This window comes from Emydura macquarii, unplaced genomic scaffold (assembly GCF_026122565.2).
Source record: "Emydura macquarii macquarii isolate MOO-44397 ecotype Brisbane River unplaced genomic scaffold, CSIRO-AGI_Emac_v2 contig_1876, whole genome shotgun sequence".
Taxonomy (NCBI): domain Eukaryota; kingdom Metazoa; phylum Chordata; order Testudines; family Chelidae; genus Emydura; species Emydura macquarii.
The window spans coordinates 22,687,475-22,711,677 of record NW_027132013.1 but is presented as its reverse complement, the minus strand read 5'-3'; the positions used below and the strand labels follow the sequence as shown (position 1 = coordinate 22,711,677).

The 24,203-nt window shown below is 41.9% G+C and overlaps 1 protein-coding gene across 1 annotated transcript; it reads left to right on the top strand.

Annotated features, from left to right (window-relative positions):
• On the top strand, window positions 1-21,815 carry LOC137159644 (cytosolic phospholipase A2 beta-like). The gene is given in 14 exon segments (XM_067558122.1): window positions 1-196; window positions 671-798; window positions 939-1,049; window positions 2,188-2,225; window positions 3,219-3,354; window positions 4,296-4,432; window positions 6,441-6,663; window positions 7,295-7,412; window positions 9,213-9,350; window positions 11,847-11,957; window positions 12,928-13,110; window positions 15,526-15,692; window positions 18,259-18,445; window positions 21,496-21,815. Coding segments are annotated over 14 exon segments (2,193 nt in total).
• The last annotated feature ends 2,388 nt before the right edge of the window (window positions 21,816-24,203 follow it).

The window sequence follows — 24,203 nt, the reverse complement described above, 5'->3', positions numbered from 1 at the left end:
ATGGACACTCTGATTATGGTACAAAATGCACAAGAACCCATCAGCTATCTGTGTCTCCAGCGTTCAGCCCCATTAAAAACATTCGTAGTAGTGTTCTTTATCATCCATTCTTTCATTGATTGTCACTCACAGGCACGAGAAGTTTGCTGCTTAGAAGTTCAGGTGGACAAGGAGGAGAATAAGAAGTATTTGAAAGGTGAGTCCATTTCCTGGTTAGAGTAGCAGGCAACAATAGCTACCCCTTTAGTAACTTGCTATTTCCAGTTGCAGGCACGTTAAGTCACAATAAAGATTATTTCTAAATAGCACGTCTCTGAGATGCCTTTCTCAGCCCCGATCCTCTTTCAATTTTAACTATTAACTTTAAGGAAAAGGGCTAGAATTATCAAGCTGGCACATGGTTTGGTGGGTGGGCAAAAGTGGGAGAGGATTCCCACCTCCCCAAATCACTGGTGGGGAGGTGAATATGTCTCAAATTTCCTTTTGTTGTGTGAGAATACCTGCTACTGACCATTTCTGATTGGCGGTGGCTTGAGAGCTCTGTCAATGTGGAAGCCTGCGGAAGGGTTGTATGAAGGATGTAGACTGCACAGGAAGAAGTGTGCTGACTTTGTTGGTTGTTGTACTCCCAGAGTGAGCAGCATTTTTTGTATAAATCTATTTTCTCTAGAGAATAAAAATGTTGTGCTGACGGTGGATGCATCGTATGAAGGAAGACAGAAAACCACTATGGACTCAAATACTTTCCGCTTTCACTGCATAAAGAGTTGGGAGCCAATACTAAAAGCCAAGCTTCAGGTAATATCCTCTGTTCATTATCATTTGTTACAACTCTCCCACCTATTTACAGTGGATCAGAGCTGTTCCTATTTTCAACAGACTTGAAAGGTTTCCTGCCTTCAGATAAAACACTTAAGTTTCTCCTCCTTCCCCCCCAGTATGTTTCAAGTAATGACGAGAACGAAGACAATTTAAATGACTCCTTAACAATACCACTGAAATTACTTGCTGTGGGGCAGAAAGTGAAAGTAGGCCTTCCTGTAGAAAAGGTGAGTGCTTCATCATTTACATTGACTTTTACTGAAGTGAGCAAAGATAAAGGTCAGTTGAATTAATAAAGGAAAATAACTATTAAGCACTGTAGCAATTGATAATCTGTTTATTTGCTCAATAAGATAGTGGGGTGGGCAGGAAGCTGGGATAAAACGATCAGGTTATCAAGGCTTTGTGGATGCTATGCTGTCTTGAAGAGTATACAGTCTTTAGAATGGTCTGAACACTGTTGAAACATCCCCCTATGAAGATGATGAATGCGAGTGGGTGGGCCCAAAACTAAGTTTCCTAAACTGCAGGAATAGCAATGCTACCTGGCCAGCTGGATCTTTTTTAATATTCATTTAAAATGTTTGCTTGATTGACATTTGTGTCACCCACCCGTCATCCCTGGTTCTTCAGCTCTACTAGTTCTATTAGACCAGGAAGAGCTAGAGGAGCAGCAATCCAATCACGTCCTCTTGCTTTGCCAGCTGGGATAATGCTTCCTCCTCCAAACCCCCTGGCTGGCTTGGAGTGAGGCTAGGGAGTGAAGAAATGAATCCCTCAGGAGTCTTTCTCCCATGAAGAAGGGAAAATTAAAATCTTTCTTACTCCCTCTGGATCCCTGCATCCCTAGAAGTCTCAGCATTCCCCCTCTTCATCAGGTCCTGGGCTCTCCTTTCTTACCTTTAGCAGCCATTTGGTGGGACCTAGTGACTTATATCCCTGCTCCTCCTGCCTTGTCTTCAGTGGGCAGGCTAGCTGGACCCCTTCCTCCAATATTTGTCTTGGTGTGAAGGGAAGTGTGGTACTGCTGCTTAGGCTGACTTGCTGCTCCACCAGTCCCTTTGGGTATCCCCAGGATGGTGGGTGGCGTATCCCACTCATTTGGCAGTGGAACCAGAAACAGTGCTGTCAATTCCACTGCAGCTGAAACTTTAGGCTGTCTAGAACATCTCTTGGAGGCAATAGGCTTATTTACTCTCCTTCTCCTGCTCCTTCCCAAGGATAACAGATGGGGAAAGTGGGAAGCCACTCACCACAGAAGACACTAAGGTTAGGGCATGAAAAACCATCCCTCTCAGTAAAACACCATTGTTTGTTTGTTTAAATCTTACCTGTCTTTTTACTATTGTAATTCTTTGCTTTTAGGATACAAAGTTGGAGTTGCAGCTCCAAGTAAATGACTCGTAAGAAATCCTCTTTCTCCATAAAGTTCTTATTGCTTCTTGGGACAGCTAATTCTAGAGCACAAGAGAAGAGAGACTATTCTTGACTTAATCCTAAACAACACAGCCAAGTCAGTTCAAAAGGTCACTGTGTAAGAGGGACCATAATATCGTAAACATCCTTGGGGAAAATCATAACATAAATGAACACCATGACACTAAGTTAAAAAGGAGAATTTCAAAACTATGAGGAATCTGGTTGCAAAGGCCCTAAAGTGAAAAATGAGAAAATTAAAATCCTTAGACTCTGCCTTGCGCCTTTTTAAACATACCACAGCAGAGTCAGGGAAGCAGGAGAGCAAGAGAAAAATGGCTAGGATTTAAATGGCAAGATTCAAGAAGTCATTCAAGGCAAACAACTATCTACCAAAAATGGAAATCCAGCCCCAGTGAAGCCAATAGAAAGGAGCACGAACTAGGGAAAGTAAACTATTAGGACGTATAAAGAACAGAAGATACAGAACATATGATAATACAATTGTATAGATCAGTGGTGCAGCCTCACATGGAATACTGTGATTGGTTTTGGTCACCATAATCTCAGAAAAGATGCATCCCATACCAGAAATAGCAAGGGTTCTGGTGACAAAGCTAATTAGAGCTTCTCTCTCAAGCTAAGTTGTCTTTCAGTGACTGAAATACCAGATATGCTTAGAGAATAAGCTTGTTTGTCAGGCTGGTCCTACCAGATGTGTTCTGAAATTCCATTAATCTCAGTGGACTTTGTACTGAAAAATATAGAAAGATTACCAAGTCAATGCAAAAAGCATGAAGAGGCTAATGTCAGTTGTTTGCTTTGAGGCTGTGGGACTGGTTTGTTTGTCTGTAAATCTGAATGGTGAATCTTGATTCTTTATAAAATGTAATGAACTAAAGCTGCTGAAAATGTATTTGTTAACATTTTAATAAGCTGATCTGTGTCTGTGTGATTAAATATCATTATGTATGTTCCAGCCCAGAAAATCTAGATGTGCGTTTAGGGTATAATCTGTGTGCAGAGGAGCAAGATTTCCTGCAGAAAAGGAAGAAGGTGGTTGCTAGTGCCTTGAAAAAAGTTCTTCAGTTGAGGAGAGATCTGCATGAGAATGAGGTGTGTGAGTCAGTCCTGTGACTGGGGGTGGGGTTATGGGAAAGGAAAATATATTTCAAATATAGTGAGTCTGAATCTGTGCAGTTCCCAGTGCACTTTCTTCTTCAGTCCTTGTTTGTTGCAGGCAAATCCATCAATTTTAATGGAGCTGGAACATAACCCCAAAGTGCCATATTTAAAAATGATTAAGGATCCTGGGAATTATGTACACCGTAGTAGTGGTTAAAAAATGCTGCCTTGCATTTGATCCCATTTTCAGCCATCCCCAATATTAACGGAAGTGTAGTCCCGCCAGGGACCCTGGCTCATAGAGGAGAATGGGGGCATGAAGCCCAGAAATTCAACTCTCGTAAAAGATCCTGTCTGCACTTCTGAATCAAAATTTTTCTGTTTGATTTTTTACAAAAAGTTCTTGTTATTCCACAGTATCTGCTTTGCTGATAAGAACCAGAATGTATTTTTAATTTAACACTTCCCTTTCTAGGTGTGCTTTCATTAAAGTTAAGTAAATAATTAATGAATAAAGAATCATTTCATTTGAAGAATGTACTCTTCCTCCACTGCCCCCCAACCCAATAACAGCGAGCAGACCATGATTTCCTTGAATCCTTTCATTATTTGATCTTTTAAACATTTTCTTGAGGCTCAGAGACATATTCGTATCTGGTATAAATCATCACAGCTCCACTGTTAATGGCTGGGAAGAGGAAGGAGACTTTGGATGCTTATTCAAACTTTTTTAGGGTTCAGCTGAAGCTAATGGAGCCCACATAGCTTTTGAGGTTTGCTCCCCACTCTCAGTGAGCTCTCCTGAGGACTGGCTAACCATGGGCTCTGTTTAACCATTCTCCAATAATATCTGCTGATACCAATGAAGATGGGGGGGAGGGGGTTGGATTTTTCTGGGTAAATTTTAAGGTTATTGCTTATGTTTTTAACAGATCCCAGTGATAGGTGTCATGGCAACAGGAGGAAGTGTCAGGGCAATGTCAGCAATGTACGGCCACCTCTTAGGTCTCCAGAAACTGAATCTCTTGGACTGTGCTACATATGTCACTGGTACTTCTGGCTCAACATGGTGAGGACAAGAAAGGGGCTTTATTTTTTTATTACAGCTCTAGAATGGCTGTGACTCTGACATTTCAGTGCAGTGACAAATGCATGTAACTTGTTTGGATCCTTAGTGTTCTGGAGTGATCCTAGACCACTGCTAAAACTCAGAGTTGGCATTTTAAAACAAAACAACAAGAGTTCTGTGGCACCTTAAAGACTAACAAATGTATTTGGGCATAAGCTTTCATGGGCAGAAACCCACTTCGTCAGATGCATGAAGTGGAAACTTCAGTTAGGTAGGTATATATATATACATGCAAGGATGAGTGAGTTACACACCTTCTCATCAACTGTTGTGAATGGGACTCATCCACCCTGATTGAATTCACCTCATTAACACTTGCCCTCCTCACTCACCCTGCCTACCTAACTGAAGTTTCCACTTCATGCATCTCATGAAGTGGGTTTCTACCTATGAAAGCTTATGCCCAAATACATTTGTTAGTCTTTAAGGTGCCACAGGACTCTTATTGTTTTTCTGAAAACAGACTAACACAGCTACCCCTCTGGAACATTTAAAAACAGTTTCAGTTTTGTCTCCTATTCAACTCCTCTCTTCTAAAAGAAGAAATCATTGCAGAAAGCCAACACAGAAAATCAGAGGTTCTACTTGCCCTTCCAGAGATACTCTTTGCTCTTCACCACCACTCTTGTGTATTCCTAGTCTGTCATGTTTATAAACAGAGATGTTATTTAGCCTCACTCTTAATTTTTGCAGAGCAACCAACTTGTATTTGGAGAAGCTTAGGTTTCACTGTCTTGCATAGGAATATTTGCACTGGAAGATGTTTCAGGTTATTTTAGATTTTTTCATCATTAGAAATGCCATGTTTATTTAAAACTATTTAAATATATTTAAGAATAAGTTTTTCACATATCCTGATCATTTATGTTTAGTACTCAATTAGTTACATCCAAGGGTCCCCATAACCATATTGAGGAACACTTAAAGGGCAGCATCCTGAAAATTGTGTAAAATTCCATGTGTGTGTCATGCTAGAAATATATACTCCGAAGGGCGGGAGCATTGTCTATATATAACAGATATGGCTTCCAATCCTGGCTTCGCCACTGACTCATTGGTAAATTTGGGGAAGTCACTGAGGAGTAGAGCAGATCACAGGACGACAGTTCTGTTCTGTGGCAACTTTTGAGGTTTTGAAATTTGGTTTCATTCTGTGCTGGAATAAAAGCAAACGTGAAAATATTTTTGTGAAAATGGAGGGATATTGAAATGCCTGGTTTTGGATTGAAACATGACCTTTTTGGGGGGCAATTGGGTGTTTAGATCATTGGTTAGGGAAAGACAGGTTCAAGTCCCTGTTCTGCCTAAGTTAGAGCAGTTTTTCATTCCAGATCGCTCTGAATCAGGAGAGCCAGGGACTTTGAACCTGGATCTCCCACAGTGCAGGCCAGTCCCCTAACCAAGCTGTAGGCTATAAAAAAGCGCTTTGTCTGTCTCACTGTTTCTTCCTTCCCTTTCCTGATGAAAACCAAAAAAACTGACATGTCTTCATGAAACGTTTTTGCTTTGCTAAAGCAGCATATTTCAGTGACATTTCATTTGTCATATATGTTCCAACCGGATGTATTTAGGACAGGAATCCTGCTCCCAGTGATGTCAGTGTAAACCCTGCACTGATTCTGGTGGGATAGGAGCAAACGCGTAACAACTGTGTCTGTGTTTCTCCATCTGCCAATCAGGAACAGCAATACTGGACACGGGGCTCAGTCCAAGCCCTCAGAGCCAAACGCTTCCAAGCCCTTTGAGTAAGACTGGCTCTGGATCCAAACACACTAGACCAAGAGCAGCCGTAAATAATCCTTACCAGCTTCACAGGAATGTTATGAGGTTTAATTCATCAACATTTGTAAAATGCCTTGACGCCCTTGAGTGGAAGACACTAGGTAAATGTAATGCATTGTTATTATTAAATGTATTCTTGTTTTGTTAACATCACATTTTTCTTCAGGACCATGACAAACTTGTACAAAAATACTGACTGGTCACAGAAAACTCTGGAAGAGCCAATCAGTCTAGCAAAGAAACAGGTGACAAAGAGCAAGATAAATGTTATCTCCATGGAGTATCTGAAGCATTATCATGAGGAGCTGACTAAAAGGGCAAAAGAAGGACACATTTCATCTTTTACTGAACTGTGGTCACTTGTTCAGGAAGCGTTTTTGCGCGATGAGGTATGTACAGCGCTTCCTAGAGTACATATTCCACAGCTAAGGAAAACAACTTCTTTGTTTCTTTGAGCCTTTAATTACCACATGTGTGTGTGCAAACATATAGTCTCCTAAAACATAACTCTTCAGAATTATAAGTGGATAAAGTTCACCAAAGTGCCTTAGGCCTATGTTCAAAGATGACAAGTTTTTTCCAATGCGTCTAGTGATTTTGAGTGCCCCGTTTTTGAGAGCCCAACTGATTTTCAGAACATGCTGAGCAGCCATCCTCCAAAAATCAGCCACCTTTAGAGGTCTTTCCAGTTGGGGACTCAAAAGCTGAGTCACCAAATCACAAATAACGTCTGCAAATTTGCCTATGCCTCATTAAAGATCAATAGGATTTAGGTTCCTAAATCACTCACATGCTTTTGACAACGTAACATGGTGTCAAAAAATATCTATTCAGAAATGCAGGCACACAGAGTTGGAGGCCACTTCTGAAAATGTGTCCAATGGATTCATGCATTTGGTGCTAACACATCTATTTAGGCTGCCCAGGTAGACTCTATTGGCAGCTTCTTCTTATTGCTTTTCAGATGGTTTATTTCAATTTTCTTTGTGCTCTTTGTGATATTTTTGTCTCCTTGATTAGCCAGAGGCGTATAAACTATCAGACCAGCGCAAGGCTGTGGATCGTGGTCAGAACCCCTTGCCTCTCTATGCAATCCTCAACGTCAAAGCAGAACAGATTGGCACTTTTAAATTTAGAGGCAAGTGTTCCAAGATTTACCTTTGTTTCTGAATTCAGTTCCAGAGAGGCTAAAGAGATTTTGAGGTGGGAAAAAATCCCCTACTGCTCAGAACCATTCTGAAGGGCTCACCTTTTACTGGAGTGAAAAAGGAATTTGCCATACCTGGGAAATGCTGGATGCTCATTACTTTTAAAGATGAAAGGAGATGAGTTAGCGGATAGGTCACTTGGATGTGGACAGGGAACTTGGCTGTAAACTTAGAAGATGAGTGTAATTTCCAGCTCAGCTACAGACTTTCTGTGTAACCTTGGGCAAATCACTTAATGTATCTTGTGTCTTAGCTCTCCAGCTGTAAAATGCCCTTGGATATTACTGTGAGGAGGCCCATATATATATCTAAACAGATCTTATATAGATTAGAAGCCTAAATCTAGGCTTTGGCATCTAATGTTAGGCTCACTTGTTTTGAAAATCTTGGCCTTAGCTTCTGTGATGGTTCTCAGTGTTCTAAGAACTGTGAATCACCTTGTTGCGCCATCAACTTATTAACCACCAAAACAATCTCCTGGGGCTAGGCCAGCCCTTACTTTGCCTTGCAGGTTAACAGTAGGTGTACCCCAGTCCTTGAGTCCCTTTGAAGGATTCCCCTGTAGAGTCCAGCGGCCCCTTATCCACTGAACACTCAAAAAAATACCAGGTCTGCTGTCCCCAAAGGAACAGTGTACACACCACATGCCTGATTAAACCCAAGATCAGTTCTTGTATAACATCACAGCACTGAGATTGTTTTCACTATAAATCTATCTTACATTTATTATCACGTTAAGATTCAGGTGAGTAAGGATAATGGAAATAGAAAGGTTACATATAAAACAAAATCAATACATGATTTCTAGAAACTAAACGTAACTTGAACAGAATAACCATCAGTCTAAAAACAGTCTTACATCACCTAAATATCCTTTATAGAGTTTCCAGCCAAGGCAGGCTGGGATCCCGTTTTAACGAATGTAATCGCATTGCCTGATAACTTCCTCAGGTGCAGGATTAAGGGATGTCCTTTTGCCTTCTCCTTATATCCCCAGTGTTCATTGTCCGCCTCCAGAGTCAGGACAGCTCCCTGAGCTTCAGTCTCTGATATCTTGCCTCCCACTTAACTTTCCATCCCCCTGTTGACTTCATATGTAAATTGGGTTTCCATTGTGTTGACTTACATTGCTTACTTTACTTGTGAACCAAGATAGATAGGTGGACATATACACTGTGTCTGTAAAAAAACCTGTTTGCCTTCATTCAGGCTTTGGGAACATATTTTCATGATGCATATATAACTTTTTATGTAAGAGCCGTACATACATTTCATAATGATATTAATGATCAGTATGATCCTGACTTTCATGTAAGATCTTACATGAACTCATTTATGGATAAATATCATGACAGTGGTGTGTTGAGGTAATGAATTTGTCGCTGTTACACAACAGTGAAGCTGTTGCCCGTTGGCACCAATCGCTCTCAATGTCAGAGTATCCAGATTCAGTCAATCTCGGACTTTCACGCAGAGCGTCATCAATGGGTATCTTAACAAGTATCTGGAGGGACACTATTATTTTGAGATGAGAAACCAGTTTAGTCTCCCTGTACATCAGCTTTCAAATTTTAAAGGCTTATCATATACAGGCTACAGTCAGCACAGAGCAGCTGGAATGAGCAAACTTGTTTGATTTGTGACTCACTTTATCCATCGGTGTATGTCTCATTTTCTTTTCTACTCTCTGAGCATTATAATAAAAATCTTGCGTGTCAATCCTTTTGTAGAATGGGTGGAGTTCTCTCCTTACGAGGTGGGATTCCAGAAATATGGAGCCTTCATTCGATCAGAAAATTTTGACAGTGAGTTCTTCATGGGAAAGTTGGTGAAGAAGCTCCCAGAGTCTCGGATCTGCTATCTGGAAGGTGACCAATTATTCAGGGAAAATAGCCTAACGAAAACACCATAGACAACATAAACTTGGCACGGGCTAGCACTGGCCTATATATTGCAGTCCTAACCAGACTCCTTGCGCCAAATTTACCCAGCTCCAATGGCATCAATTATTGTCAACCTTAAAAGTTCAAAAATCATGATTTGGTCTCCCAAGATAATTTTATATATATATATATATATTGTGGTTTTCAGTCTAACTTTTGATTTTTGAACGTCCGCCTCGGCCAGAGTTGCCAAATCTTCCAAATACAGGGTAAGGTGGTTCAGGCTCTCGCTAGCTGCCTGATAGTGCAGAGATTTCAGCTTCTCCTCAAACCTCAAATGTCTAAATAATTAATTATATACTCCCCACACCTGTCCATCCCTCAGCCCACCAATTAATTATGCATTCTCAACCCCCACATTAATATTGCACCTCCCTGCCACACATGGGTTCTGCCCTCCCCATTCCCTCATTTGCCCCTTGCCCATCAGTGCACCTCTGTTCCTCCAGGGATTCTTCACCCCCTTCCCAGACCTGATGTCGCAGGGATGGATGGAGAGGCGCAGAGAACAGAACCAATCCATTTTTCACAGAAGGGGAAGGGAGGAGGAAGAAGAGTCATCCTGAGCTGCTGGGCTCTTTCTGCTCCCTCCTCTCCTGTGAGAATAGTGTCAGCTCTCTCCCCCTACCCCCAAACTCCTCTTGAATCCTGACTTAAGAGAATCTCCCGCAGCAGCCCGGATAGGTAGCTCCTCCCCAGGAGGCAAGCAAGTGGGAAAGGCAGCCAATCAGAGGGGTTCTCCCTTAAGCAGAGCTGAAATCCATGCAAGGGCAGGAGCATCTGGCAACACTAAGAGGCTCCAGCAGGGGCTAACATGGTGTAACTCTGATTGCAAGAGCTGGCAACACTGGGAGTCGCACCACGATTGAGTTCGGCCTCGTGTGTGTATCTGTGGAGGGAGCACACCCTGGCATGGGGGGCACGAGAAGTGGGAGCTCCTTGCCCCCAGCTCACCTGCACAATGTCCGCTCACAATCTGATCCTGTGCCTATTGAACTCCCATCGACCAGATACATGTCTTCATTTGTCAATACAAGTGAGAACACTTGAGTGTTTAGCCCACTCGTGTGTGCTGGTGATTTTATGCAAGATAAAAGTGGTGCTGTAGGAAAGCCGCAGATGTCTTTGGGCCTCACTTACATAGTCGATACTGTCCCTGTGGGGTCTCTGGTGTCAGTCGCTCTTGAAACAACCCCTGGAACCATGCTAGGCGAGCCATAGCTGAGGCAAGCACTGTATCCACTTCTGCCGCTAAGGCCGTACAGCCGGTGGATCCCAAAGCTACTCTACAACTGCCCTCAACACCAGGCTGCTCCCAGGCACTCAGCATCTGTGCCCCATTCCTCCCAACTGGCATCCTAATGGCCACCAAATCTTCCCCCTGCTGGTGCCCTCCCACTCTCCTCAAGGAGCAACAGGAGATCCACCCTTAGCAGGTATTACTAATAATAGAGTCACTACACCAGTGGTTCCCAACCTTTTTGGCTCAAAGGCCACAGATATAATTTTTACTACCCTGAAGGGCACCGGTCTCCGCCAGCAACTGCCCTCCCTTGCTCCCCTGCAGCCAGACAGAAGGAGTTCAGCGCGGAGGTTCTCCCATCCCCCTGGCTGCAGAAGAGAAACCACACGCAGCCTGTAGCCCTATGTGGGCCACCTGGGTTCCTAGGCAGTGGCTCCCTTCTGCAGCCAGGGGGACGGGAGATCAGTTCTACCTTTCCTCGGGCTCCAGCAGGGACCCCAGCGCCTAGGGACCCAGGCAGAGCGCTTTGCTCCCTGCTACAGCCAGGGGGAGGGGAGCACTGATCTATTCTCCCCTTGGTTGCAGCAAGGAGCCTGCACTGGTCTTTTAGCCCCTCGGCAACATGCTCTGCCTGGGTCCTTAGGCAGTAGCTCCCTTCTGCATCCAGCGGGAGGAGAGCCACAGGCCACGTAGAAAGCCCCCACAGGCCACTTTTGGCCCCCAGGCGACAGGTTGGGAACCACTGCACTACACTGTGCTCTGCTGATCTATTACGGACCCATAGACCAGTACACGGAAGGGTCTTAGGTTCATTCTGTTTCATCACACCTCTTTGTCAATATTATATAGTCTCTCTCTTCCACTAATAAACATGGACATTATAGGACCTCTTTTGGGTGGGTAAAGTCTGTACTTTGGTGCCCTCCAGTAGAATGAGAGAATGCAATGTCCATCAGCATTTGAGAGCAGAGCTTTTCTTGTCAATCCTGGTAGCCAAAATCCCAGATCTGTTCTTTTATCTAGGGCCTTCTTTTACAGCCTAGTCAACTCACATTGGCTAATTATATTCAACATGGGCTCTTCTTGTAAGTAAAAATTCATAACATTTTATCCAGATGAATTAAGCCACTGGTTAACTTGAGCTGATACGTATTTTTCTCATGTGGTTGGACTTGCAGGTATGTGGACCAATATCTTTACTCGGAATTTGCTGGATAGCTTATACTGGTCCTCAAATTCAGATGAATTCTGGGATCGATGGACCAAAGACATGGTAGATATGGGTAAGAGTTTTTTTAAAATCAACATGTTTATCCTTGACATAGTTCCCATTAGCACAGAGAGGATTAAGAGAAGATAAATTTCCACTACTTCTGCTGATGGACCCTCACAAACGCTCTAGACACCAGTGCATTACCTGGTTCTATCATTCCACTGTGATTACCAGTGGATTCCCCCAGTATGATTTTCACTCATATCAGATTTATGCCAATAGTCTTCCGCTTGTGACAGAAATAGCTCATTCTGCACTGAGGACATGTCAGACCTTGATACCAGAATATTGTTGTGTAACCATCTGTCTGCCACTTCCTCAGATGACCACTACTGTGTTGCCATTGTTTCGTATTTGGTAATGGCACCACATAGAGGTGCTTCTTGTGGGCTTGTCTGTGTCCTACTGGGTGCCTCAAGTAAGGTCAGTAGCCTTGCCCTTCCCTTATTTTAGTGTCTTTCAAACAAATGGAAACTCTTTCAGTTGTAAAGATCATTCAAATCAAATAGGACTGAGAGCTAGTATCATCCTACTAGCCAAAAAGAACTTCTGGCCCACCTTTCCACTCACCCAGTGGCCATTCCAATCTCATCCCATTGAACCCAGCCATATTTAAGTGCTAATTAAAAATGTTTTGATTAGTTTTAAATTTGCTCTGCAAGCTGTTAGTTCACTTAAACTGTCACTATGCAACAGGTAGTGTGGTTGGTGACCTTAGTTCTGACAACAGGGCTATGGAGCGAGCATGTCATTTGAAAGACTAGAAGGTGGAAATTGTCTTTTAAATAAAAAAGAATCAAATGTGGTCAACATTTTAATTAAAGCATGTGTGTGTGTATGTGTGTGAGAGAGATGCACAGACAAAGAAACAAGAAGGGCACTGCCCCAGAACGTAGACAGAGGTGTTGGTTAGCCCAAGAAAGGAACACTCCATATTCTTTGTCAAAGTTATCTCTTACCCTCCTTTTTCTACTTCCCAGCTACAGAAAATTCTTCTGATAATTCTGCCACTATCATCAAGTCTCCATCTTCCACATCAGGGAAACTTTGTGAAATCTTTAACGACATTCTGACCACCCGCCCGCTATTGAAAGAGACGCATAACTTCCTCAGAGGCCTAGAGTTTTACAAGGACTATCTCCAACAGAGAGGGTTTATTGAATGGAAAGGTAACTGCAACTAAACATTAGCTGTACTTTTGAGGTATCACCTCAGGTCAAGGGCTAAGATTAATGGCAATAACAAAAACATAACAAGTCATTATGTGTTAGAGATGAGTGAGTGATTTGGCTGAAAATATGAATCTGCCCATATATGTTGCCTTTGTGCCTGCAGACCCAGCCACTCTGGGACTTCATCCCTGGACTGCAGGCAAGAGGAGGAGGTTGATCCCTCTGTACCTCCAAGCGTCTTGTGGGACCTGGCTTTCTTCTGTCCAGCTCTGGTTACTATTGTACCCTCAACCCTGCTGGCAGTAGCAGATCCTTCTGCTGTTGTTGTTTGGATTCAGGGTAGAGCCCACAATGTGGTGATGTTTTCCAAATGTACAGAATGAGAAAGTCCTTGTCCCAAAGAGCTCATATCCTAAGAAACAGCATCATCTGAAGTGTGGGGGAGAGGGATAAAACATACAACCAAATAAACAGTGTCATTATCAGCTAGAAGATTTGTGAAGGCAACCTGGTAGAAATGAGTCTTGAGGAGGGACTTGCAGGAGGACAGCACAGTAGCTTTACAGCTTAGTTGAGGGAAGGTGTTCCATGAATAAGGTGAGGCATGGAGGAAAGCACACAGTCTGTTGTGGGAAAAGTCAACAATTGACCAGGTTTGCAACCTCTTTTGGCTACTTCAGTGAAGCCAAAAAAAGGCCAGGTACAAGACCTCACTTTTAGAACAGAGGCAGGAGGAGAGGTCATCTACACGGGCAGGAATGATATAAGGGAGTGCTTTCTAGGTCAAATGGACATTTTATTTTGTTTTAAAGAGTTTCCTTCAGATAAGATGTACCTGAAACCATAGGTCTTGGCTTAACATAACTTTTTTTTTACCAACCAGGTTGTGGTGGTGGTGGTGGTGGTTGGAGGGGGGAGAAGAGATCTCATGAATGGCCTCATTTTTGCTGTGGTAAATTTATGAAATGAGAGGAGGGAATTTCACACCGTGAAATATTTAATGATTCCAGTTGACTTCCTTGATGGATTTTAATGGGAAGGATTTATTTAAAGTCCCTTTTTGAGTTTGAATATGAAGTGCTTATTTTAATTCGGATTTCCAATGGAGAGTAAATACAGGACACTTCCAACACAGTGATATGAAGATGAGGGGTAGGGAGTGAGAACGGAAATTTAAATTAATAATATACACCCAACCAAAAGGAACTGAAATATAAACTCCTTCCTGTTTTTGCTGTGTGAATCAGCAAGTGACTTTCCCTCATTACATCAGGATCTTGAATTCTTAGCAGCTGTGGATGTTAGATTTTTACAGAATTATTTACTATTTTTAACAGTGGGTTATGGAAACATAAGTTATTACTTCAAGATGCTGTCAAGTGTTCCAAAATGTGGAACACATTACAGTTATTATACATATTTTAACTCAACACTATAGTATGAGCCTATGACAGATAGGTCAGAAGAAACAAAATATACTAAAATTTACATAGAGCAGCTGCATGATCTAACTGTCAACTCCTGATTCTGACTACAAACTAGTCAGGACTTCAGGGTTCTGTTACTGGCTTTGCCAGTCACTCATTTTGTGACCCTGGGCAAATAATTTAGGATCATGTTCTGATATCCTTACTCAGGATGAATAATAGCTTACTCCCATGGAGTAAGGTAATTAGATTTACCACTGGGGAATGGTAATGGATTTAGAATGGGGTAGCCAAATGGACTACTGGTGGAGTGATGTGCTACTCAAGGTATCAGGATGTGGGCCTTAAATCCCTGTGTGCCTCAATTTACCCATCTGTAAAATTCATCTAGTAATATTTGCCTACTTTATAGGTATAGTGAGGTTTAATTAATTTTCTTAATTAAGATCCTTGGATAAGAGATGCTATATGTTTGAAGTATGGCATTTTGTTGCTGTTGGAAACATAAGAATGCAAGAAAAGATAATTTGCAAATATTTGGATTTGAGAATTACACGAGACAGGCTAAAGGCTGATTTTCAAGTAGAGAGACGGATCTCTTGTTCTGAGATTACCAAAAAAAAACTTGTTCAAAAGAAATTCTCTCCTATCGGATATACTAAGACAGAGAATGGAAAAGAGATAGGAAGAAGAGACAGGAGAAAACCACTCTCTAGACGTGTTGTTTTGCTGTGAAGAGCAATATAAAAAGAAACTAGCTGAGGGGTCAGATATAGAGGGAAAGTGACCTAAGGAGGCTATTATGAGGAGTGGAAAAGCATGCTAGAAAAGTATTAAAACTACTGCAAGATACTTCCTTGGGCTCTTTACACATTTTTCACACTGCCCTACCATTTAATACTTTCTTGTCTTTTTGTTTTCTTATTCTTAGAAAATAGTCCATTTTTCCCAGTGATACGCTGATTAAAATACTATTCTCTTTCAGACACTGTGCTGGATTTATCCCCTAACAAACTAACTCCACAGGAGAAACATCTCTGCCTGATAGATGTTGGCTATTTCATTAACACCAGTTGTCCACCACTTCTCAAGCCGGAGAGGAATGTGGATGTCATCATATCACTTGATTACACTATGGCTAATATGTTCAAGGTGAGCCAATTCGAATTCTCTGTTGCTTGTAGCACTAATGACACCTTTCCCACAAGGCTTGGCTGCCATTTTTATTTTGTTTTTAACAGTACAGTTATAATAGGATTTGGACTCAGTAGTCCAAATGTCCTATCACAGTGGTGCAAGTCATGAGTAACTCCTGATGTCAGAAAAGTTACACCCATGTAGAATTGTTGTAAGCAGTTGCTGAATCAGGTCCAATATCTTTCTCCACCAAACTAAAGAATGTTTAGTTAATCTCCAGGAGAATACAAAATTATTATTTTAACTAGCAAGAGGCTCCCATTATTTCCTCCTTAATGAGAGAGAAAACTATTCAGAATGGCTAAAATACCAGTAAACATGCATAGAAAATAGGTATATGCATAGAGCTGAGGTAAATAGGATGAAATTTAATAAGGACAAATGCAAAGTACTCCACTGAGGAAGGAACAATCAGTTGCCCACATACAAAATGGGAAATGACTGTCTAGGAAAGAATACTGCGAAGAGGGATCTGGGTGTCATAGTGGACCACAAGCTAAGTACGAGTCAACAGTGTAATGCTGTTGCAAAAAAGCAAACATGATTCTGGGATGTATTAACAGGAGTGTTGTGAGAAAGACATGAGAAGTAATTCTTCCTCTCTACTCCATGCTGATTAGGCTTTAACTGGAGTATTGTGTCCAATTCTGGGCACCACATTTCAGGAAAGATGTGGACAAACTGGAGAAAGTCCAACAAAAATTATTAAAGATCTAGAAAACATGACCAATGAGGGAAGGTTGAAAAAAACTGCATTTAGTATGGAGAAAAGAAGACTGAGGGGGGACATGATAACAGTTTTTAAGTACATAAAATGTTGTTATAAGGAGGGGGAGAAAAATTGTTCTCGTTAACCTCTGAGGATAGGACAAGAGGAAATGGGCTTAAATTGCAGCAAGGGTGGATTAGGTTAGACATTAAGAAAAATGTCCTAAATGTCAGGCTAGTTAAGCACTGGAATAAATTGCATAGGGAGGTTGTGGAATCTCTGTCCTTGGAGATTTTTAAGAGCAGGTTGGGCAGACACCTGCCAGGGATAGTCTAGATAAGTGCACTAGATCCTGCCATAAGTTCAGGGGACAGGACTAGATGACCTCTCGAGGTCTCTTCCAGTCCTATGATTCTAAAGAGTATAATGTTCCAACAGAGTCTATCCCCAGTTTACATCAATATCCTCCCCCCCCCCCCATGCAGTTTCATGAAAAAAAATGAGCTCATCTATTGTGTTCGACATCTTTAATAGGAATCTGAGGAGAATTAGCCTACTTTTCCCTTCCATTTTGCCAGTGAGTGGTTCCATATGTATGGCAGTGTCATTTCCATGTTGGATGAATGCACAGCAAATTGCTTAGACTTACACATTTAGACCACTGGAAAATTCAGTCAGTCCAGCGTGTAGAACCTCAGATACTTAGTGTGTCTTGTGAGGAGTGTATTAAATCTTTGCTCCACAGACTGCACTAGGTTCTACTTCATATCTGGATGCAATTAGTGTTGTTTTTGATTTAGAAGGCTTCCTATAGATTGTCTTGTGTAGCTTAGAGATTTCCACCCTGATCTAGGGTTTTAACCCAGCAGCTAAGATCACTTCTAGATGTATACATCTGGCGGTTGGAGGTAGAGTATTTTGAGTATGGGAGTCCCTTGATTCTGGAATTCACTGCCCATCTTAGTCTGACACACATTGAGTATGTTGGTCCTCAGGGTCTGCTGGAAGGGGCTGTCAAGATACCTTTACCCAGGATTTTTCTGAGGAGGTTGTCTAAGGGAGTTTGGGGCTGGTGGGAGAATTACCGTTTTTGGCAAAAAAAATTACCATCTTTGCTGACCTTGGATTGGCTTATGAAGAATGATGTTTTACTGAGTGTTGTAAATGCACCTAGAAGCAGATGGACAGGGGCATTTTACTAATGAGATAAATAAAGTACAGAATACACACAGGGGAACATTCCAGTGCTTGATTCTCTTCAGCTACTTTAACAATTCTCACCAGGGATGGATAGTACAGATGGGCTTGAAACAAAACCTTGGAACTAAATATCCCTCTCTTTATAATGGACTGAACAAAAGCCTTGGCTTAAACATTTCCATACTTCTGGAAAATTCAGATATGCCCTCTGTCTAATAGAGAATAGTTGTACTCCTTTTTCTATCTTGCCACAAGTCGCTTTCATTACTCTGTGTGGGTTCTTGTTATAAAGTACGGATGGGATTTTCAAAACACTCTGAGTTGGCCTAATTCTGCTCCCATTAAAATCTAGGGTAAAACTGACTTAAGTGGAAACAGAGTTAAGTCAGTGCTGAGTGCCTTGGAAATTCCCATCCTCTAAGCTTTAATAACATGGAGGTTTTTGGTCAGAGAGTCTGTATATGGTGTTTGTATCCTTCAGTATTGTGCCTTATATGCATTCCAGTGTGGTTTCAGAGAAATTCAGTATGAGTTATTGTTATATAAGTGCAGGAAACCCTGAGTCTAGTCTTTTGTGGGGGTTCTAATGTGGTTTATTCTGTGTCTAACCAGCAATTAGAGATGACATACAGCTATTGCAAAATACAAGGAATCCCATTCCCCAAAATTGAGCTGAGTGAGGAAGACAAGAAGAATCCCAAAGAGTGTTATATGTTTTTAGATGAAGAGAACCCCAGAGCTCCCATAGTGCTCCACTTCCCGTTGGTGAACAACACTTTCCAGGAATACAAGGAACCTGGTAAGTTCATTGTCAACAGGAAACAATCGTTTTACTGTACTTTCTCTGACCAGCCTTTCCACATCTGATTTCCCATTTCTCCTGTTCAGCTCAGGTTATGTCCTTCCTGGGCTGTGTCCCTGTTTTTTTAACTGCACTCTCCAATGACCTGCCATAAAACAGCAAAAGCCTAGACAAAGGCAGGTTGGGATGGGTGAACAGAGATTGATGCAGACTAGCAAACAACGTCAGAATAAATGGTACTTTTGGCTTTTAAACTGTAGCTCATGGGAGAAGCATAGAGGGGGCTGTGTTGTGGTAGGGGATGGGGTAAGAGAAGTTTTGGCTGACTCAGCTAGAATTCTTCCTGGTGGAAAAACATATTAGAGTAGCAACTCCACCACCCTGTAAATAGGTACATCTGCTCTGGACCAGCTCTACTCTCATCCATGACCTACTGGGAGGCTAGCACCTTCCCTAGCAGGGACAGCTTGGGACAGCTGCTCATCTCTCAACCAAGACTATGCTGAAATCCCTCTAGATATTTAGCAGCAGGCTGTTCCTTCATGAGGTGCCTTTAAATTGAAGCCTTAAGCAGCGAAGGACACCTTAAAAGTAAAAGGATTCAGTAGGTACCCAGTTTTCTAAACACCCTGAAAAAAAGGAATAGGCAGTGTTCTGTCTATGCCTGTGTAGAGATTCCAACTGTAAACAGTCACCACTTTTAAAATAATGAATTGATTTGATTCAAACTTGGAATGATTTCCCAGTGAAGATACTGAACCAAGATGGGCTTGAAGTTTCTAGCTGCAGTCCTTTTGAGCTAGTAGAGTGCAAAATTTCAAATCAGACCTGAAGCAGTGTATTTTTCTTTTCATACCCATCTAAAGCAACCAAACAGTTAAACTGATTCTGTTCAAGCTTTGCAGAAAAGTTCATTTGCTCTGGGACAACCGCATGGAAAATTTCTCCCCAGGAAGAATGTTTGGAGAACGTTATGAGCAACTGAAAAATAAGTGGTTAAGAAAAATTTCTCCACTGTTACTATCTTGTTTATCATGGAACACTAATAATAATGAGGATAACTAGACACACTGTGACTTAATCCAGTTTAGAAATTTTACAGGTTAGTAAGCAACATATTAGGAAGAAGGATGGAGCCAGTCAGAGAAAGCTTCACAGAGTAATGGACATTCAGGCAAAGCTGTTGAACACAGCCTAGCAGGTCAAACAGAGGATTGCATAGCTCAGTTAATGAAAGGCAGCTGAGAGTATGTGGAAGAAATGCAGGAGTTTAGCTTCTCAGTGCCCCAGGTCCAAACCTGTGAGTTGTGAGTCATACGGGTTTGCCTCCAAATAATAATTTATTCATAGATCTGGGCTTCAAGCTGACAGGTCAACTGTAAAAGTGTGCCTTTGTGGAATGGGAGATCTAGTGATTTCAGCTTTCCAGGTGGTACTTTTCATTACTGGCTGAGTGGGAGACACCTCAGAGGGCTTTTTATTTAGTCATTTGATTTGGTCTAGTTAGCCCTTTAAAATGAAAATGAAAATCCTGCATTTGCATGCTCAAAACAAGCAGTGGCATCTACAACATAGGTGGGTAGCATAGAAAATGTGTCTCCGGGAGCGTAGATATGGGTGGGCCATGGCCACTTTGAAAGCAGGCCCACCCAAGCTACCTGCACAACTGGAGCTTTCTTGGCTGGTCACTTCCTGAACTTCCTGCTTCTGGCCATGTGATTGGAAGCAGGAAGTTTGGGAAGTGACCGGCTGAGAATCACTAAGCTGTCTGACACTACAGTTGCCCTTGGCTCTTGTGGTTTTTCAGCCAGCTCACCCGTCAGCCACAGGCCTTGTCTGGCTATGCCCCTGTTTGGCTCATGATGCTAGAGCACTAAAAGACCCATTTGAGGCAAAGAATTGGCATATCACCAGAAATTTTACATAATAGTATTCAGTATCCTTAGTCTGGAAATCAAATTTACAGGAAAAACTGGCAATCCAAGTTAGAATAAAATGTGGAAGCCAGCTGACACTTCATGAGCATAGTGTAGGTGTCAATTTCACATGGCTCAGTTAGCTATTGCAAATAACGTCTCAAGTATGGCCTGTTTAGAGCCCTAGCAGAAATTGTATGAAATTAAATTATCTGGGCAGTTTGCGCTCAGGCACCAAATAAATTAGATTCTCTTACGAAAGGAGAGGAAGGAAGTGTAGCTCTAAACTCAAAAGCATAAATATTTGGTTTCTGTAGTCCTTGGATGCAGTAAATGGGATTTCCTGATGTTAAGTGCTAAATAAATAATAAGATTTACCAGGAGCATTGGAATGTTGGATTTTGGCACATTTGGGGTATGGTGTTAAACTGGAGAATGAAGATTTGATATCTGATGGCTGTAGGAATGCAGGTTGATAGACCCCCCACCACCACCACCACCCCTTCTGCTCTTCAATGTGTGACTGGCTTGAACTCTGGTGATTTAGTTTTGTCTGCTTCCTGTGGCATTGCATGGATTTACCCACTGGCAGAATTTGATCCCTATGGTCTGAATTTCAGAGGTATTGAGCACTAGACGCTCCCACTAATTTGAGCGGGAATTGTGTGCATGGGGCACTTGAGAATCAGGCCAGTAGTGGTGTTCAGAAAAGGCCTGTGGGCCTACTTCTGCACTCAGTCCAGAATATTGAAGTTAATGGAAGTATTTCATATTTATGCCATGTTAACTGAGAGAAAAACAATCGGTCCACTGCCACTGGTGTATTTTTGTTCCTTCTCTGCTTTTGACATTTATTTGTCAATCAGGTTTAAAGTCAGAGTTTGAAATGCATGAGTATTATACTTACATTCATCAAGAAGCTTCAACCCCCATGTAGGCCTGCAGGATCCCCACAGAGTTTGACCAGTCAGACTGCTCCATTTATACTAGCCCTCATCTAATGACCAGTAGGACTTAAAGGAAAATTTCACTACTATTGCTATTTTGTATGTGTGTGTGCCTGGTACAAATTTTCCTGTTTTTCGTATTGAAGATTCAGCTCATAACGATGGCTTTTCTCTTCCTTTGGAGGGGTGAAGCGTAGTCCCTTGGAGATGAAGGATGGTGATGTAAATTTGACCAACCGTAACTCGCCCTATTATTTTACAAAACTGATATACGCTGCTGAAGACTTTGAAAAACTGATAAATCTGAGCTGCTACAACATCCTCAATAATAAAGACCTGATTTTGCAGTCCATTGAGAGAGCCATGGAATGGAGGAGAAAGGGCATGAGGGGAAGCTAACCCACCAGCTCTGAAGCTGAATCTGCCCGCTATAGGTTACAATGTTCTGTCAATGTTTATTTTACAGGAGGCACTGCTGATTACCCATTATATTGTATGAAATGATACTGCAGCTGTGTGCTGTTTCTCATCTTGCTCATTTCAAATGGTCTTATCTTTAAAAAAGTTTATTAATAAATCCAGTTTTTTACAGCCACACCAACCTCAGGCTGTATTCTTATAAGATACAAGGGTGGGGCTGGTTGGTGGGCAACCTCCAGGGAAATCTCAGGTGCTGCAGGAAATGGTAGTGGTAGTTCAGTGGGTTACATTCTTCAGTATTGAGCCAATCCCCCCACCCCACCCCACCCCACCCCACCCCATCCCAAGGTGTTGGGGGCACTGTTGTCAGGGGTGCTGGCTGTGGGATGATACATTACAAACAAAAGCCCTGACCACTTGTAGCCTGCTTTTCAGAGGTACTGAACACCTAAACTCCCATTGAAGTGAAAGGGATCCCTGTCAGGCTTCACACTGGACATCAGGACATAGAAGAGTCAAAAGACCTGGAGTATTGTGGCCAAATTCTAACTGGATAATTATATTCTACCTATCTACATTCCCCTTGGGGTTTAGTGGAGAAATTATCCTTTCCTTCCCATTCCCTTAAACAAATGGGCTCAGAAATGGTGTCACGATCCACTATTCAAGGTCAGATATATTTCAGTGGTGAGTGAAATAAGCCGTAGAGAGTTAATACAATATTTTGATATCCTGCTGGTGAGAACATGCTATAATGTAAGTCATTTTATTGACTTTATGGTGCTTTTATTTAGAATGTAACGGGCTAAATTCAGTCCTGAAATAAGTGGCTGTAATGGAGTCAAGTCTTCTTGGCCTAGTAAAAGTTACTCAGACGTAAGTTGTGAAGTTCTTATTCCTCTGTAGAAACTGAACTTGAGCAAAGTTAATATAGCATTGAGTGACTAGCCATGGCATTTTCACACACAGGAAATTTTTCCTTTACAAAACCATGGCCTATAACATCATGTGCAAAATATTTTTAATAGGTGCTATGAAGAAATATTTAACATTAAAAGAAAACTTTTCACATTGCTTTGCTGAGGGAAAAAAAACCCTACAGACAAGTTAATCTGGTTTTCATTTAATTTTGAATGTAATGAAAAATGTGACTGAACTAGGGCGAACCGACTTCGTAACCTTTCTGTACGTTAAAAAGATGCTTCTGAAAGTTTTCTGAACAGAACACAAAAGCATTAAAAACCAGATCTTCAATGGGTGCAAAGCAGCACTGCTCTATAGAAGTCAAAGGCGTTACACTGGTATACACCAACTGAGGATTTGCTTCATACAACTTAATATTTTCTTAATCTATGTTCATCCCTGGGGTCTTGTAAAAATTAAACCACAAAGAGAGAACAGTGACATGCCCAACTGCTGTAGAGAAAGGGACGTTACTTAGGGCCTCAGTCTGTCAGTCACCCCTGCTCATACTGAGTAATACATTATACTAAATGCAGAGTCAATGAGAAAAAATGGCAGAACTAGATCTTTAAGCAATTTTTCAATATATATATATATAGTCATCACCCAATTCTTTACTGGTTTATGGAGTTGTGCACTTCAGGTGATTTACATCACTAATAATAATTCAAACCTTAGCAGTATAGGAACTAAATTAGCAAAAAACAAAAAACAAAAAAACCCCTAAAGAAACATTTTGCATCTGTAACAGGGCATCACTGAGCCTGCCCTGCTTCCATCTCTGCTGCATTCACAAAGTCACTCAGCGACCCAGGGGTTCAGTAACCACTGGTGGATGTTTATTTACAGGTTGTGCTCCCACCACCTTTCCCCATACACCGCTTGCCTTTTAGCATCTGCACCCAGGAGGGAAGTGCTATCGCTCTACTTCTGCTCCCTGGCTTCCTTCCTCTTAGCCCTTTATGCTAATTGGGCTGGTAGCTGTCTCTGGTTCTCTAATTAGGCGCAGGTTTTCTTCATCCAGCTCCAATTTACCTCCCTAAATGGGAGCTGGCATTACAGGGGGCTGAATTAGCATTTCTTGCCCAGCACCCTGTCACAGCGTCAAACAGTGAAAAGTGCTTAGGAAAACAGTATGTATTGCTGCAGAGAGATTGTGCCCACATTGTCCACATAAACAGGGCTTACATTCTGTGTACACATCTGTATGCACCTGTATAGGCTGACTAATTTGGATCAAGGTGCTCAGAAGTAAAGGGTGTGGCACACCCATGTCGAGCCCCTCCTATTCCTCTCCCCCCCATAGATGAGTGGACAGAGAGAGGCAAGGAATGGATGTGGCTTTGGTTCTGGCCCCCTGCCGTTTGCCACACTTTCTAGTTTAAGGACAATTTGCCTCTCATGATCATCAGTTATTTACTGGGAAAAATGTTAGTATGTTTTAGCTGCTGAATAAGATATTCGTTTGAAGTAAAGAACTGACTAAAGTGCAAAAGACTAGTGAAAAAC